At 43.9% G+C, this 18,741-nt stretch overlaps 1 protein-coding gene across 2 annotated transcripts in view; it reads right to left on the bottom strand.

Annotated features, from left to right (window-relative positions):
• grik2 (glutamate receptor, ionotropic, kainate 2) overlaps nucleotides 1-18,741 on the bottom strand; it is a 207,132-nt gene that overhangs the window by 42,577 nt on the left and 145,814 nt on the right. For both annotated transcript variants that reach the window (XM_070911928.1, XM_070911929.1), the window contains exons 11-13: nucleotides 16,814-17,037; nucleotides 10,751-10,869; nucleotides 4,388-4,605 (exon numbers count right to left, since the gene is read on the bottom strand). In XM_070911928.1, the coding sequence (XP_070768029.1) occupies nucleotides 4,388-4,605; nucleotides 10,751-10,869; nucleotides 16,814-17,037 (561 nt within the window). The remainder of the gene's footprint in view (nucleotides 1-4,387; nucleotides 4,606-10,750; nucleotides 10,870-16,813; nucleotides 17,038-18,741) is intronic.

The raw sequence follows: 18,741 nt of genomic DNA, 5'->3' as shown, positions 1-18,741 counted from the left end.
TTTGACCCGAAAGACACATTAGGTTAATGTGACATAGTCATGTTGGATGTACCGGTAAAATAACATTCTATCAATTTGACTTAAGATAATATTGGTTCAGTATTTTTTTTTTTTTTTACTTACATCCAACAAACATGAGAAGATCCATCTACACTAATCTAATCGTTTGACTTGGAAATTTGTCACATGATTCAAATTTTTGCTGCTCTTTTCTTGTCCATGTTCTTATTCACGCCATCATAAACCCTTTTTCTTCCTCCCTCCCCTCTCCCACGTCCTAGCTCTCCAGCTCTGTCAGGTATCAAGCACATCGGCCGCTTGGTTTTAATCATCATGCTGAAGTTGTCCCTCACATTTGTCTTACGGCTAATGCGAAACGACTCGGGGATGTACAGCCTGGGGACATGGAGCTCGGTCCCACAGCTACGCAAAAGGGCTGCTGTCTCTGCCTCAGACTCTGCCAGCCAGCCATCAGCCCGTTATATATATATATATATATATACACACACACACACACACACAAGGTGAAAGGCCAGCACTGCCTTTAATAAGATGTGATTTTATTAGCTAACAAGCGAGACACATCAGTGGTGTGTGTTTGCTTATTAAATTATTCAGTGTTATTGTAGCAACGGCCCATAGGGAATGCCACCGCTAGGAAAGACGAGTGACACGCCTCAATGCTTCAGAGACTATCCGGCGCAGACATTTACATAATGAGCCGCCATTAGACTTGTATTTTTGCAGCAGAAGTCAATAATTACCCTTTTATTTATTTATTTTTTATTTGGCCTTTTTTTTTTTTAATTTTATCCTAGGTTTGAATGGCGATTGTGATGCGAGCGCACACATCCGTCTGTGATGGTGATGCGCTGAATCAGCTAAGACTGATGATAAGTACAATCAAAAACACTCCATCCATCCATCCATCCATCCATCGTCACGGCGGTGCGTGGAGGACAAATGCCCTCTGTGTGCACCTGCACTTATTAACGGCATTAAAAAAAAGGGGGGGGGGGGGGCGTTACACACGTCTTTAGATCGCATTTTGAATGCATTGTATTTTAGTTTGCTAGGACCAAACAGAGAAGTTAATCCTGATTGGCTGGGGCATGTACATTATTTTAAGGCTCCAACGAAGCGTTTTCATGTATGAAAACAGGGTGTTTTAGTTGTACTGGACTATCTTCTCTGGAATAAACATCAGCAGAAATGTTGCCAAGTAACGCAGTTTCCATTTAAGGACTATATTACCCCCCCCCAAAAAATGTCATCTGCCTTTGACTATGGTATAAACTAGTCAGTCTACTGTGACCCCTGCAGTGAGGAACGAAGAATAACACAATGCTGCAAACTTGCGCAGTTTGCGGAGTTATTTGCTTGTTGTGGTTTGCTCAGTACATATTACATAGAGCAGTGGTTCCCAACCTTTCCCTTAAGGGACCCATATTTTACCGTCGTATGCACACTGACGACCCCCAGAACCCCCCAACCACATACAATTACAAAAAAAAGGGGAAAAAGTAGCCTACTTCTTTGTGAAATACCTTCACGTATATTACATTATATTCATTCAATCAAAAAAACAATAACAGTTTGCTAACCCTAACCCTAACCCTGATTCTCGCCAGCTCCTTGTCTGTTCTGTTTGCCGGTATGGACCGCTTTCCCGGTTTTGACCACTGCCTGCCTCGCAATCCTGTAAGTCTTTGTCCCCCTGGTTTTTCTATGAAACCTTTTACCTGCAATCAGCTCTGCCTCGGTGTCTGCATTTGGGTCCAAAAAAAAGGATTTTGTTCATTTTATTTGCTCTTTTTTTTTTTTTCATCGCCATCAGATAATTGCAGGTGTGAATTTGCCATGTTCTGTTCTTTTTAATGCCATTTGCTGTGATTTTTGTGGAAGGTACGAAAAGTCTGGAACACATATTTGCCATTTTGCAATATGAAACTAATATTCTCAGAGCTGACACTCGTGGCATTCCAACCAATTGAGAAAAAAAACTGTAATCAGCACTGGTATTATGCTGTGTGTGTGTGTGTGTGTGTGTACCAACCTAGCTTAAAATGCACAAATGATTTGGAGTAACAGTGTCTGACCTGAGGCTGTAAATTACGGCTGCAGAGGGTCCTCTGCATGGGCAGGGTGATGAACAAGAAAATATGCTGCTTCTTCCACCAACTGTTGTTTTCATTCACTTGCGTGTGGTGACGTGATAAAGAGACTGTGCAACTATCTACCACAGCAGTTCTCTAATGAATCGGTGCGAGCGCGTTTCACTGTGAAACGCAAACAAATATTAATCACACAGGTACCTGCGAACGCATGTGTGCTTATTGCCCAGATGGATGAAAAGGAGGTGTGAAGAAGAAAAAAAAAAAAACATTTCAAAGCTGTTCAAGTGGCATCGACGAATTGCAAGCGGAAAAAACAGTGGTGGGAAAGTCGGAGAAAAGATCGAACACCGGGAAGTTTTCAAACTTGGCTGGATTAACACGGCACCCTTGATATGCAGCAGATATTGTATATGATCCTGCACTGAGGGGATTACCAAGCAGAGCCCTGGCAGGGGCAGAACTATCACTGCTACATGGTTCCAGGCTATTTCACTGGCAAAAAGGTACGGCGGTATCTGATCATGGTGACACTGTCACCTCCGTAACAGAAAGGTCCCGGGTTTGAACGCGACCCGGGCCGTCTGGGACTACTCTGTCTGTGTGGGGTTTGCAGTGCGGAGACATGCCGGTCAGATGAAGTGGAAAATTGCCTGTAGGTGTGAATGTGTTCAGTCCATCTATCTGTCAGTCCAGTGATTGGTGAGCAATCCAGGGTTCAAGGTCCTCATGACCCTGAACAGGACAAGTGGGTACAGAAAACAGATGCCTACTTATTCACTAGCTATATAACTAACTAGTAAAGCTGCAAATTATTCTTGAAGGCAATAGGAAGCATAGGAAAACTGGTTGGTTTCTGGATCTCCAACACATTAGACAAATGAAAGTTTTGAATTAAACTAGTAGAAGTTGGATAATGGACAAACTTTGACTTGCTGGTGGCACTAGATGGAAAGTGAGGAAATCACCAAGATCATAAAGAGTCTCTCTCTCTGGAATTTCAACCAAATATCTGTCGAAAATGTTACGGTACTCCATCCATGGCTAAAAAAATGACAGACGAGAAGTTAAAAAATCACTACTATAGATGCTGCAGTAGTTGCCATGAGCTATGATAGCCACCTTGCCCTTCATTAAAGGGTCACTACTGTGACAATGGCTGTATAATATCTATTGTGGCTCTAAAAGTGCCTTGTCAAAGTTTGAGAATGAGACTGTCCTCGCCTGAAAAATGACCTCATGCAAACGGTATCTCTCGGAATAGCATTATTCAGGTAGTTTCTGTAGCCAAACCTGACCAAGCCTTGACCACAGTGTGGCAGATCAGAGAAATAGAAATATTTCAAATGACCAAGACATTTTTTGATGACAAAATTGCTCAGGAGACACCATTTGAGGAATTTGTAATCTAGGTCTGGGCTTTGAAGGTGTAACATTTTCGTAGAAAGCCACAAGTCACAAACTGGGCTAGGGTTAGGGGAGTGGGGTTTGAAAGACTGAGCTTTTTTTTTACCAGGAGGTAGAGTCTACGGCTGCATTCAGACGGAATTAAAAACACACATTTTACTTTAGGTAAAAGGTAAACGTTGCTCTTCTTCTCGTGGGCGTCCTCCGGTCTGATCGGTGGCCTACATGATTGGCCGCCGCAGCGTGACGCCGGGTTGCGTTTCTCCAAAAGTTGAATCCGTCAAAACTTTTTGCCTTAGCAGTGCTGCGTGTTTTTTTTTCCTTCTCGGAAGCCCCCCGCGAAAAACACTCTACTCTCATTCAAAATGAATGGGAGGACTGGTGTTTTTCGCCGCAACGCCGGATTTCGTCTGAATGCCGCCTACCAAAAGGCAACACTGAGATTGCGAGGATCCCGTGAGTCCCCCAACATTACTTAAGCGCAATGCTAAATCACACGTACTCTTTCAAGTAAAAGGGGAAAAAAATAAATGAAACAAGTTAAAGTAACAGTTGATAAATGAACCTTTTGAAACAACAGAAGTTTCTTCCTGGGGATAATGTAGTGTTTAATCCTTTTGTATTCATTCAGTGGTTACATGAGGTTGATCACTCTGAAGTAACTAACCCTTTTAGTGAGTTGCAGTGAAGGTATTTAGTGTCCCATAAAAGGCTTTCCAATCTTAAGAAAATAAACATAGAAAATGAAAGTAAAAAAAAACAACCCTGTATTTCTAGTTTAAAAATAAAAGAGCACTATTAATATTTAATAAACACACCTCTAAAAAAGACTGTAGTTGGTTTGATGATATCCAGCTGTAACTAACCTTGAAGAAGGTCATGGTGGAGCCATCCTCTACCACCCCGTACTCTATCTTCGTCTGCTTGGCAAGGTCGTCGGCAGAGTCGATGGGCGACTCCATCCTCTCCACGGTGAGGAAGGCCGCCAGGTTGGCGGTGTAGGAGGAGATGATGATGAGCGTGAAAAACCACCAGATTCCTCCTACAATTCTGGTGGAGAGGGCTTTCGGCATGAGCTCAGATCCTGAACAAGAGGAGCAGAGGAGTGGGGGTGAGGGCCTGGCGCAGCACTAGGCTGGAGAGGTGGGGGTTCAGCACGCACCCAGACCAGGGCCAGGCTAGGCCTCTGCATCTGCCGCCTGGATCACGCACTCATACGCAGACACACGGTGGGCAGAGTGGACAGCCTCATGGTTGGACCGGGTGCTTGGTGTTAAGTCTTGTGCTGCCAATGTGAACCGCACTTCCTGTCTCTCTTTACTGTACCGGCTCTTATACAACAAGTATTTCCAACAAGATACTGTAAACTAGCTAGTCAACTGTCTCTGCCACTTTTGATTGGTTGCCAAGCTTCAAGGGGGGGCAGGCCTTATGTTTATATGAGCTGGCCTATTTGTTAACCTAAATCAACCTAAAAAATGAAGGAGACCTGAGCGGACCAAACTGGGCCGACCCAACCAGAAAGTCCAATGAGCGACACTGCGGGGGAACTGTGGAAAACTGTTAGTAGCTGGCACGGCCATAAGGCTTTGCGATGATGAATCCCCTAGACCAAAAAGCGTCGTTTTACCTGTAGTACTTGTGCCGCGACAGTATACTCTGGTATAACAGGGTTTTATGAAATTGGGTTGGACGCAGCTGAAGTGATACCTTCCCCCTTTTTTGGACTCTTCAGATGTCTGATCCTACACAGCCTACATGCTTTGTTTATGTTTTCAGGTAACGAGTGGGATAGAACGTGATAAGCGTCTATGTACGCTCTGGGAACAAGTATAATGTTGTAATTATTATTTTAGTTGTAGTTAAAACCAGGACAATTTCGCGGTGAATGTTGAAAACCGGGACAGGTAGTTTCTGTAGCCAAACCTGACCAAGCCTTGACCACAGTGTGGCAGATCAGAAAAATAGAAATATTACAAATGACCAAGACATTTTTTTGATGACAAAATTACTCGGGTGACATAATTTGAGGAATTTGTAATCCAGGTCTGGGCTTTGAAGGTATAACATTTTCGTAGAAAGCCCATGTCACAACCTGGGCTAGGGTTAGGGGAGTGGGGTTTGAAAGACTGGGCTTTTGCCAGGAGGTAGAGTCTACGGCTGCATTCAGACGGAATTAAAAACACACATTTACTTTCGGTAAAAGGTTTCTCTTCTTGTCGTGGGCGTCTTCCGGTCTGATCGGCGGCCTACGTGATTGGCCGCCGCAGCGAAAACCGGGACATTTTAGGGTTTATACAGATATTTGTCGGGACTCAAGCCGTCTGGTATTCAAAGATCAACCTTGTCGAGCTGGTTTGTAATTGGTCAATGGTGCAAAATTGCACGTCAAACTTCACAAAAACTCAACTCAAACTTCACCCCTGTGACTCCGCTGGTTGCGGCATTTCGTTACTGCTACAAGGGGTCGTTTAGCTCAGCGCGGCATCAGTTACTTTCACGATTTTTATTTTTTTTTTTAATTGCCTTCCAATAGAGCGCCCTAACTCTTCAGTTAGTCTGACTCACACTCACGCTCTACCCATGCGTATGAGCATGGGTAGAGGGAGGGAGGTTTGTTGTCCGGGTGAAAGAAGGTGGGCCTGGGTTATATCAGGACTATTCTACTCAAGCGGCTTAAGCAATTGAAAAGCAGGGATTTTGCACAATTCACTGAGAGGGAAAGCCGATAAAGAGCCAGAGAGATAGGAGGTTAAGAACTCTGCGCTCAGCTCCCCTTTTGTGAGAGAGACTCACTTGCACTCTTACTTTTCATCAAACTTTCTTCCTCGCAGTCCCCCCCCCCCCCCCCCGAGTGAGCTGTCTAGTGAGGGAGCACACAGGGAAAGTACATGACAGCCAACCGGAGCTCGAGCCCTCCGCTGCCGATACTGCAATGGAGAGGGGATTGACGGGCCGGAGGGCAGGGCACCTCCCCTCGCTGTTTCACCCGGGAGTACATCAGGTTTTCAGGAGGATTACTTCGTCGGTGACCTTACCTTGTTAAGTGACAACAACTAATGGATTGCATACATCGTGCCTATGTTGACTTTCCAAGATCATAGAAATAACTGGTTGTTTTTTTTTGGTTGAAATAACTAATTTTGACCGTTGCGCGTCACTAACAATATTTAACTGAAGGGCTCCTTTGAAGGGTAATCGGGGGGGGGGGGGGGGTTCTGCGTTTTGATTCCTCTCTTCCAACCGTTCTGAGTCACACTCCAATCCAGAAGGTGGAGCTCAATAACGTCGCTGGAAGCAATGGCACTACACCTACTCTCTGTAGCACCACGATGCCACTTTAAATATGGGGTCTTAAATTCATAATTTAACACATACATACAACTGTTATACATATGCATATGCATATTACTACATATAGTGGATGTGGAGCCCTATATGACTTCACGTACATGTGTCAATGTCAGTTTTAGTGTCACCACATCAAATATATCACCGGACTAACTGTAAAAGTGTGAGGGACTTTCTGGCACTCCGAAATTGGTCTGAATCTGAAAATGGAGGACAGGGATTACTTTGAAGGGTCTATTCTTCGGGCCTCGTCCGTTTAACATCCAACATGCTTTCCACTTGCTCGGATGAAGAATTATGAACAAAATTGTATGACGACAGCAGGCTACAGTTTCACTCCGTCAGTTGCCTTTGGTAAAACTTTGCTGTGAAGTGATCAGGTCGTCACGGTGTTGTCATATGCGTTGCGGCCGCGTTTCCTGGAGTGCACATTGTCCTTACCGACACTGTGTGTGTGTGTGTGTGTGTGTTTTTACTGAACATCCAACATGCAGCAATTAATGCCGAAAAAATGAAAGAGAAATACTTTTACGTTTTTTGGGGTTTTTTTTTTGACAGGCCGCGTGTCAGGTGTGTTAGGACGCTAATGGGAGCTAGCACAGACGCAGCCTCATCTCCCAGACAGCCCATTAGTGTTTTGTTTCAATGTGCTGATGGCCGTTCATTCCCTTAACATAACCCCAGGAAAAAAAGAAAAAGAAATCCAAACGTGGAGAAGCATATGCATCACATCTCTGGAACAAACACCCGCACTTGAGGTTTAAATTGGTTTGCCATTACTTTTTTTTTTTTTTTTGTTATGAAATCCAATTTGGGGCTATTTGTTCATATCTTTCACCACACTGCAATTTATGTCCTTCCTCCTATTATTTTTGTCCTGTTCCATTTCGCATTTCGTGTATCCTCGCCACTGTGTTATTCTTTTGAAATCCTATGGATATGTGTCTTTATGTACCGCCTCGTGTTTCCTGCATACTGATATGTTTTCGTGTCTAACGTGGAGTACTTTGAATTGCCTTGTTGTTATACTGTACAAATAGACTCAAGCAGTTAACCTACAATTAATTATTATACCTATTTATCCCTTAAAATAGTTCAATATTTAGTGGACTATCTCTATACACATTTGGTAGGAATACTCTGTAGCCTACTTATCATAGGATTGGAATGTATTATCTATAAAAAAAAATAAAAAAAATGCCACAGAGGGCCCTCAAAAAGCTAAGGATGGCTCTAGCAACTGGCAACAAAACAATGACTTTAGTGTCTATGCTATTACCTAGAAACACAAGTAAACACACAATCTGTTTAGCCTCTTATTAGCCATTCACACTGTCAGACGTGGCTCAAGCACCTTTATCAAAGTCACCCACCACGGCCAGCAGCCACCCACTTTGCCCATTCATCAAGCCACAACCATGGTAGCAGGCGTGAACACAAACACACATTCGTCACCACTGTTAGCAGTGGATTCGGCATTTGCTCTCTGTTTTTTTTTCCCACGGCCGGCTATCAGATGAAGGTTTTGCTTAAAAGTGTGGAACATGTTACCAGCTCCGAGCTCCTCATCCTGTTCCACCTCAGAGACCAGAACAGAGAGAGAGAGAGAGAGAGAAGAGGGGCGGCCCACTCAGAGAAGCGAGTCAACCCAAACAGAGCCTGGTTGGGGCTGACTGTCATGTACCCAAGGTAACGTCATGACCAAGAAGCACATCCCACAGTTTTCTGGGGGGCGGGGCAAGCCACCGGGCAGGGGAGCCTCTCTACAGTGCAGACCAGCACGGTGCCATGCAGACACTGTGTGTTTTCGTCCAGTCTCAAATCCCACAGCTTTCTGGCCCTCAGCCACATCTTCTCAACTGGTCAAACCCCCGTCTGTTCTGCCGGCTTTTTCAAAGACACAGCACTACTCTGGACCCGCATCTAGTCGCTAAAATGATGCATGACATTTACACAAATCCTTGTTAAGTTCTAAACATGTTTTATGCTCAATGTTTATAGAATCTTGGGGCAGGGGGGGGTGAGGTTAAAGTCAAACCAGTAATCATATTTTAATCTCAAATAATTAAACTGGTATTTGCAATTTTTGAAGTCAAATAAAATAAAAATCTGTGAAAAAAAAAAAAAAACTTTCTAGCTAATTTGGAGATATTAGTAAGCATGCCGTATAAATAAGCATGCAACCAGCCAAGGGATAAGTTATCAGCTACTAAATCCTGCTAAAGACTGCGACGTCTGTCACTCTTCACTTTTCTCACTTACCTCTGGTGGTATCTAGCCATGCACATTGTCTTACTTTTATTCGTCCAAGTTTCAGAGACATCTGTCTCTCACATTTCAGCCCCCCCCCCCCCCCCCCCCCTCTTCTAATGTAATGGTGGAGGTGAAACGAAAGCAGCAGCGAGAGATGCTGGGTGATTTCCTTCAAATGTAATCAACAGATGCAAATATCAGCCAAATCACTTATAATTATAAACAACTGAATATTGCATTTGACCATCTAGTCTGTCTAGTTGTGAAATTTAACAACTACTTGATAATTATTGAAATACTTTTCTTCAAAACATCAAGTAAGTGATTTTTTTTTTTCTTTCTCAAATTCAAATATTCAAATGCCCTTATGAGTTTTTTTTTTTTTTTTTTTTTTTTTTTCTGCAGCTTTCAACCACATTTCATGGTCTTTCAGTGGATGAAGTAGCTCAGTTGTCATCATGTGACCTAAGTATGGAACTTTGGCCAAGTGTTGACAGGTGGGTTATACTATTTAGAAGGTGAAAAAAAAAAATTGTAGTAGTGGTTAAAGTTTCAATTTTTCATCTTAAATGTTTGACGTCCCTTTACTTTTTGATCACAATTGTCATTGAGATTGAATTTGAGCAACTTTATTTATTTATTTTCATATTGGACACCCGAATTTATGGATCCTAAAAGATACTGAAAGAAGTTAAGGTTTTGAAATTGCCAAGCATGAAATGTTTCTGCGCCGTAAATTCAGTGGTATCTACCTTTTTAACACAAAGCATTCGCGGTTGGATTTCACAACAAGGCATTCAGTTGGTTTCGTATGTTCTTTCAATACAGTGAGCACCACAAAATGGTATTCCTTTCTCCTCTGTTGTGTTGGAGTGGAATGTCAGAGACAGATATTCAAAACCTGGACAGCTGCTTGGCTGGATACCACCTCAGAGGTAATTTCTTGTCATTTTAAAGCGGCAAGGACATATATATATATATATATATATATATATATATAGACATATATATCATGCTTTCCAGGCCCTAAAATCATCACTGCCTGTCATAAATATGTTGCATTGTCAATTGCTTTGGAAGAAATGCTAATTTCAAAATGCAACATACCTCCCATTGTGACATGCATTGTAAAGGATGTAGGCCACATGATTCTTAAAGTGATAACATTCCATTTTCTGTTAAACGTCTCTCAGTCTAAAGATGCCAACGAGTTGAGAAGATATGGCATTGGTTTGGCAGTAGTAAACGAAACCAAACAGGCAGGGTAAGCTGCTGAGTTCACATTCTCATTCAGTCTCACCCATTTGATCCGTCTCATGTATTCTGGGTGGGTGCACTTACCTGCTCAGATGGCTGTGAATAAGTGTGGGGGGGAGGGGGTGGGGTGGGGAGGGTAGGGGGAGTTAGGGAGCATGGAGAAAGGGGGAGCATGCAGGAGCACCATCCTCATTCATTAACCACATCAGTCGAATCCCACTCGGCCCATCCTGCTGGACTCAACCATCTAGCATCATGCACAGAGGCCCCCATGCATGGTTCATGGGCCTGGTCAAAGAGCAAGGTTGACCCCCAGCAAAAAAGTGGGACTTGTGCTAGAAAAAAGGGGGGCAGGCAGAGGCGTCTACCTTGCTGCATGAGAGCTCCAACTCCGAACCAGAAACTATTTAGCAGGGTGAAATTGTTTTCCACTACATCCGAGTCGGGGTTGCAAGGGTGGGGGTTATACCACTCGTAGGGACTAAACCTGTGACAATTAACAGAGAACACACACACACACACATATATATATTTACTGCAGTTGCATAAAGACACAAGACTAGACAATAAAAGAGACCGAGAGTGGTCATTCCTACCTGGGGAGACAGGGGAGAGAAAACAGAGGTTAGTTAGTCATGTCCAGAGATGAGACACTGCAAATCATGCCTGAGAACCCCTCCCAAATCAATAAGCATTGCTACGTCTCCATGTACATACCTCAGACTGCTATGCTGTTAATTGGATTAGTAAATTAAGCGTTTATTACATGAATTACTGTAAAATGTTGGTTCAGATTTCTTTACTGAATTATTTATTAGCCAAAATAAAGCCTTAATGACTGCTCGTCTGAATCTCTCTCTTGTGTGTTTTTAAATTTTAATAACACACAGTACTCGGGGAGTGGGCTCGAATTAACACCACTCATATTCCAAAAGTGGCTCCTCGTGTGGGAGTGCTCATATCAAAGGCAATTCCCTCAGTAATTTAATCGATGGGGTACTGAAAATAACTCCATTGTCGGCTGAGAAAAGAACTAATAATCCTTATAATCTTGGAGGAGCATTAATATTCAGCAGATCAAACGGTTCATTCCCATCACGCCGGCCCCGGCGCTCCCCCTCACTGACGCACTCCTCAAGCAGAGAGATTTCTCATTTATTCATATTAAATAAAAGTGACATTACATTAGTAAAGGTTGATTGGTCTACAATTAAGCATCCTGACCTGATTTGGTTTTGTGCTGGAGTAGCGGGGGGAACTGGGGGCCCTATCTTGACTCAAGCTGTTTAACAGACACAAGGGTTTGACTAATCAAATTGCGATGCATAATGTAGACTTGTCTCCAGCGCGGGCCTCTCTGCTGGGCTGGAAGTCGAACGCGATAACCTCGAGCGGGTGGAAACATCTGCGCGGAAGGACGGCGCGGATGAAACTGCGAAACCGCAGCACGTCCCGGGTTTTCAGCCGCCGTCCTCTAGGTGAAACACAGCAGCACTGGGTTGAATACTGTAATGCATTACTCTATATGAAGATGCATGGCTGTATCGATAAAATGACAGCATCATAACTGTACTCTGTCATTGCCTAATGGGCTTTGTCATTATAATGTGGTTAGCGGTGGCATTCCTTTTCACCCCTACAACACTCTGGAGGATATTATGTACTGCAGCTCAAGGACCTCTGAATGTCCCCCTTATTTCCGCTTTAAGAGAATCCTTGGCCTTAAATCAATCCGCCTGCTCACTCAATTTGCCCCAGATTTGCTTGCTTGTCAATTTGCAATGCCAAATTGAGTTCAGCTGAACTGCGACCTTGCCGCGGCGCGTGCGACTATGTCAACCAATCCCCTGCACACGGGGTCTCTGAGTGCGTTTCCTCCAATCATGTCGCGAAAAGCCAATTACCGCTCGCCGTGAACACGGATGAGCAAAAGTTGTCGGTGGCGCGCTAGATCACAAGAGAACGGCTGGGCCGCCGCCGCCGCCGCCGCCGCTGCCGGTTGGGTCAAGCAATGCTAAACCAATGCCGTTTACAGGAGACAACACAGCTTAACCTGTCTCTCACTGTAGCGCTGCTTGGCCCGTTTGCTGTCATTTTGATCCAATTACTCTGCCCTTACATTATCTCAGGTCATCTGTGCTGCAGAGGGAGAAACTTTGAGCAAGGTCAGTGCGGAGATAAGCATGGGGAGGAAAAAAAAAAAAAAAAAAAAGAAGTGTGGAATTCACCAGCAGCGCAGAAACAACGTGAGGCTTTTATCTTTCTACTGTGGGGTGTGGAGGGGGGGGGGTCATCCTGCAGAAAACTCCAGCGATGATACGTATGATAGCACCAATGTCAGGGGAGATGAATCAGCATGAGTCAGAACGGTCCTGTTGCTCTGTCACAGGATGAGACAAACATGTGAGCTTTCGACCAGAACACATCGTTTTTCTTGATATCATAAAGGGTCAAGATCAGCAAACCTTATATTTCTCTGATGACCATTCTCCCAAAGCACGTTGTGGTGGTTTCGATTTGCTCCATACTTTTTGATTTCCAGCTCAAGTTCAGCTATTGTAATGGTCTTTGAGCATATTTTTTTTGGAATGTATCTATTTGCACACTTTCTCTTTCAGGAGCACTTAATCATTTTAAAGGCCCAGTGCGGCGATTGTTAACCTTCTTTCTGCTTATCAAGACCCAACACCCCAGTAATGTTTCCAGAGTCCAAAAAAAAATTCGACGGAGAACCTCCGACTCAGAGGACTGCGTGGGATTCAGAGGAGAATCTCAACCGCGCGATGAGGGCTGCGCCTTTAATATGAGCACGTACTTAACCAAAGGCTTTTGATTCACACGGAGGACAGACAGATTCCACTTTGATGTGAGGGAAGAAAGACTTTGCACACAGAGCAATATTCTAATTTTGAGCAAGACAGGGGCGAGACCGAGATGTCAATAGCAGAGTCATAATGATTTAGAGAAAGACTGGGAGTGTTCCGCACAAAAAGTCTGTCTCTAGGCTTTACCTCTGCTTCCCGCTTATCTTAAGGAAATTCGCTTGATGTGTAGGATGCAGGGAATTTGATGGCCCAAAGTGTAACGAGGTGATAATGCACAGGCTTTAGCAGATTTGTGATGTACTAAAGAGGGGTAGTTTTTTTTCCAGCAGCTTCATCACCTGCGCTAGAAGCACCAGCAAGTGCTTTTGATGTCATTAGAGTGAACATAAAAGCAATAACATCTGGTAACATTAACACCAGTAACCGGAGATATCAGTAATCATGTGGGTTTAGCTGTGCCGTGTGGAATAGGCCTACACGTGGGACAGGAGCTGCTCTAGCACTGTGTACGTCAGTCTTAGTATTCAGTCTCGGTCGGTCTCTCACTCATACATACAAGTCGGTCGCGCAGTACAGCACAAACACAAGCATACATAGATAAAAATGTGCAATGTGTACACACACACACACACACACACACACATATATATAAAAAGTAAATAAATGCACTGTGGTACTAAACCTTGTAGTGTTAGGTCTTGCCTGTCAAATTTACGTGCTAGAAAGGTTGGTCTCACAAACGTTTGCGAAATGAGAGTGATTCCTCAACATACAAATGATGTATGTGAACGGAAGCTGAAAGAAATACATTTCCTACCACCATGAAAGGATTAAGTAGAGGACGTAGAACAAAGATGGCTTTTCACGGTTCAGGAAGAAACCTGGGTTGACGTTTCCAATCCACAGTCAAAAGGACCCAACAAAGTAGTTCTCCTTCTAACCCAAACCGTAACTTTTCTCCATGCTAGCTATTTATCCCATGTCTAAGCCTAGATCTGTCCCTAAACCTAACCTAAACCCAGCCGAACTTTCTTACCGCAGCGGTGACAGATGAGGAGATAGACTTCAAACTGTGATTTAGGATTTAAAAGGCTCTAAAAGGCTAAAAGACACTTTTCAGAAAACACTGGAGATCTTCCCAGTTGAAACAGGGACGGTTTCATCTGCAGAAGGTGGTTACAGAGATAACCGCTGGCAGCTGCGGATGATCTAGAACAATGGGGACACTCTCTCTGGTCGGACATGTCCCTGGTCAAATCATAAACTAATTTCCGGCAAATAAAACCGAAACTATCCGCAGACCTAATGTCTGGCAGTACGTTGTAAATATACAAATGTTGTCACATAATTCTTTCATGGTGGAGGGATGTCGACATTTTCTGTTCACAATACGTAATCTGCCTTTTAGACTTCTCATTTCATGAAATTTTGTGAGACTGTTGCGCTACACTCTACAGCAAAAACATGCAACTGTAGCCCAGCATGCATTTGTGTATACAGGAGAAAAGAAGGAATAAAGTGAGGTGGGCGGGGGGGGCGGTTGGGGGGGGGGATTTATACACTTACCCAAACACTTACTTATTGTGATATTAAATACAGATAGGTGCATATTCTGAGCCAACTTAGATGACAGTTGCTGCTTTTTATTCTCTTGTGTGATCATATCGCCAGTAACATCGGAAAACACGTTGGCGTTAACAGTAAAACTGTCGGGTCGCAGCTGCAAGAGAGCCGATGTCTCCCAAAAGTTTTAGAGTTAACATGCACTTTTCTTTCTCTTTTTTTTTTTTTTTTCCCTCAGCGTGCCACTCAAACCATTCACCATTCAAACGGCAGCCACAAGCAAGCGCCGCCAGATCAAGTGGACACAAAATAATGGCCCTCGATTCGTCCACCGAAAGAATTTGTCCGAGCAAAGAAAAACTAAAAGGAAAAGACAATCGGAACAAATAGTGCCTTGTATCATTTCATCAGCCAAAGCATTCCTGATGTCGGCTGCGTCGCCAAACTAAAACATGGAGCAGAACAACTCCCATTCTGCGCGGGGTTTTCTTACAGAATGGTTAAGGTTAGGTCAAATCAAGTAGATGCTCTTACAAAGACCTGATGAAAACATTTTAGGATTATTTATAGAATGTTTTTTTATCCAAAGCACAGGTAAAATATGAGTTCCTGCATTTTTATTATGGTTTCCTGCTATAAATCAGCACAATGCTCTACCCTTACTTTCCTAACCCTCTACAGAACAACTGCATCCACCAACTCAATATAGCCCTTATGTACAGTACAACATCATCACTTTCCATCACCGACAACCATTAGTGCAACTCCAAATGAGTTCTAGAGCCTTGTGTGTCTTCAGGAATGTTAACAACGAGCATGTTAGGGGCAATGCAATTAAACTCTGCAGCACTCCGTCCTTGGGTTTAGCTTCTTTGAACAAGTGCACTGCCATTTGAACTTGGGGTGGCACCGAATAACTGCAGTGAGAGACCTGAAATTGCAGGTCAAAGCCCCACTTATAAGATAGCTTTAGTGCAGGAGTGAGAAAGTAATCCAAAGCAAAACTGCAAAAAAAAAAAAAAGAACCCTAGGTTTTATGGCAAAAAAAAGATGAAGAAGTTGACATCAGATATGCAACAGTTGGCTAGCCTAGCAAAGCAGTCTGGACAGATATATGTGGCTTTACCCTTATGGATTCTCAGCTGCTATGAACAGCAGAGAAGGTTAGTCATGACAAAGAGTACTGACACATTTGTCATCCTGAGCAAAGGTCACAAGGACTAGAATCAGACTTTTATTTTACAATAAAACGTCTAATCTGGTGAGGTGACAGCTCAAACCGTAATAAACCAGCCACTCGCAACTTCCACGCGGTGCTTGTTTTTGCTAGTAACTGGAGGCCGTGAACCAAAACAAGCAGAGGAAAAGTGACATGACCTGTATCTCTGGAGTCCTAGTTGCGTTTGAAGCAAGGTGAAGGAAACAAGAGAAAAGAAAAGACAGCATAAAGACACGGGACAGTGAGGGAAAGGTGGGAGAGGGGGGCGGCAGTGTTCACATCGAGCTGGACACACCCCACACACACACACACACACACACACACACTTACGCATACGTATCCATGTGAGTGCACAACCTTTCTGCCACTCCCCCAGACACATACACACAACCCTCGAAGGACTAGTAGGCCTGCAACTTCTCTGCCTAAGGTCTGCGTTCCTGCGTACGTCTGCACCTCCCTGTGGGTCTGCACCAGGCCAGGAGTCACCCGGCAGCCATACCAAGCGCCGAATTCGAGATATATTCTACAGGCAAAAGTTCATTCTTTATGAGTGTCTAATGGTGGATATTTATGCGATCCTTCACGGTTAAAGTGCATTCAGCACATCACACAGCGTTGACGTTGATACACGACCATTGATTAGCGTCAGCGATGAGTGGGGTCAGCTTTAACCACGAGCGAGCCCGCTGTTAGTCAGATGGGACGAGGCTGAGCCCCGGCGGCTAGGTGTGTGTGTGTGTGTGTGTGTGTGTGTGTGTGTGTGTGCGTGCGTGTGTCTGCCTGTGTGCGAAACTGTGGATCATCTGGAAGTGACATGTTACCTGGCTATGACAAACAGCACACAACTGACACCCAAGTAAGCCAGCAGAATATACATCCAGATATCAGGCGAGAGGGGGTTGAGGAAGGAGAAGACCCCAGGGTTGGTCCCGTTGGGCTTGCGGTAAAGTATACTTATACCCAGCGTCATGAAGGGCTTGGAGAAGTCGATAACCTTCTCGCGCACGTACGTGATGGCGAGGGGAGCCACTGCCAGATCAGCTCTCTGTCAACAGCAAACATAAAAGGGAAGAGAGAGATATAGGGCTATAAGTCACGGGCACAGGAAGCATTTAGAGGCAATCAAATTAAGAAAACAGGGTCTTTACACACTACAGAGTCTGTCTCCAGGCACTTAGAAAGAAATTTAAAGCCCTCTTTCCCTTTTGACTCATTAAGTATACTCCCGCAACTAAACTCAACTTTCTCTCTCTGGAGCCTTAATCAAAGCTTTCATTTGTTTTGTTTACCTACTTACCCCCTTTGTTAAAATGCTACTGTACTTAACGTGAGGTACCAGGAGGCACAGGTTCTGCAGTTGTCCTGGTCCAACTAATAAGATTAGACTTGCATAGCCAAATCTTTTGCTTATCAGCACGTAGTCTGGGCCACGCTATACTTTATTACGCGTAAGAGCCAAGTACTTCCAGTGTAAAAGGCCAAACATGACGCCTTAGCGTTCATTTAAGAAACCGTAAACCCCCGACCTACATGAAACTACGGTCCCAGCACACATAGGCACCACCAAGACATCGCGTCGTGATCTCGTGTCAAAAAGCTGAAAATTGTATCGCGTTTGGCGACTGCAGTGACACATCCTGGCTACTGTACCTTGACTATTTCTGTACGGCACGTCCAGTGTGCGCAATGAGTGTCAAATCATGGTCGGTGTGTTTTCCCTTTGGTGCTCAATGGTGCAATATGCTCAGCAAGCTCTTAGGGGATACAGTCACCAGGCACCTTCTAGTAAGAGCTTCGGTCCACCCAGAAAGAGCAAGCAGTGGTTAGATATCTCTTTTAATATCTTGTAGCAGCCACTAACTGTTTCAAACCACATTTTGAAGCACCTTCGAGGGGTAAGACTCAAGTTGTGAACTGTTGGTCAGAACACGCTTCAAGCAGACTGTAAATAACGAACGCATCTGTGTCATTTGAGAGCCTGAAAATACATCTGGCGCTGACACTGTGGGCAGTTAATGAGGGTGGAGAATGTATAGAAGCAATTAACTTGAAGTCTGGCCTCGCAAGCCCAGGGTTTTTGTTTGCCTTTTAGTGTCAGTGTAGTGTGGTTGCAATTCTGGGGACACATATAATCCTTCACCACCGCGTGAACTTAACAACCCACAACCAATAACATGAACTTTTAAGAACCTTGCGAGGCTTTGGCACTAAATTATTGATTTGCGTCTCCACTGTATTTCGCAAAATGGGGCGTTTTGGATATACGCCATAACAAGGCAAAAAAAGCTGGACCGACATCATTTTTGGTAGTGACGCAAGTGGTTCTGTGTCAGAAGTGACGCTATTATTGTTGTTATTGTTTTCACACATTTGCATAAATATGAGATATGCGCCGAGGGAGTTTCATTTCTAACGGCTGAAGCTTCGCTCCAGGAGCTCTTCACCAAACCGGCACCAAGAACAGTGGAAACAAAAGCAGAACCCGTGACAATTGCTTCATCTGAGTTTAGGGTTTGGTCAAGAGTTGGAAAAAGGCTTGTTGCTTACATAATTTGTTTCTACTCTGAACACAGGCTGCAGTTTGCACCACATACCTTGATATTTAATGAACATTAACATGACATTTCTATAGAGGTATTTATAATACGGCGTAATCCCTTGTTTGGCAAGCACAGAAAGTCGTGCTTATATGTGAGGGACGTGTTCTGTAGAGATATAGAGAAGGGATGTATAGAGCCTGCTCAGGAAA

This window comes from Enoplosus armatus, chromosome 9 (genome assembly GCF_043641665.1).
Source record: "Enoplosus armatus isolate fEnoArm2 chromosome 9, fEnoArm2.hap1, whole genome shotgun sequence".
NCBI classification, from domain to species: domain Eukaryota; kingdom Metazoa; phylum Chordata; class Actinopteri; order Centrarchiformes; family Enoplosidae; genus Enoplosus; species Enoplosus armatus.
The sequence above is the reverse complement of the archived record's forward strand: the minus strand, read 5'-3'. Positions and strand labels throughout refer to the sequence as shown.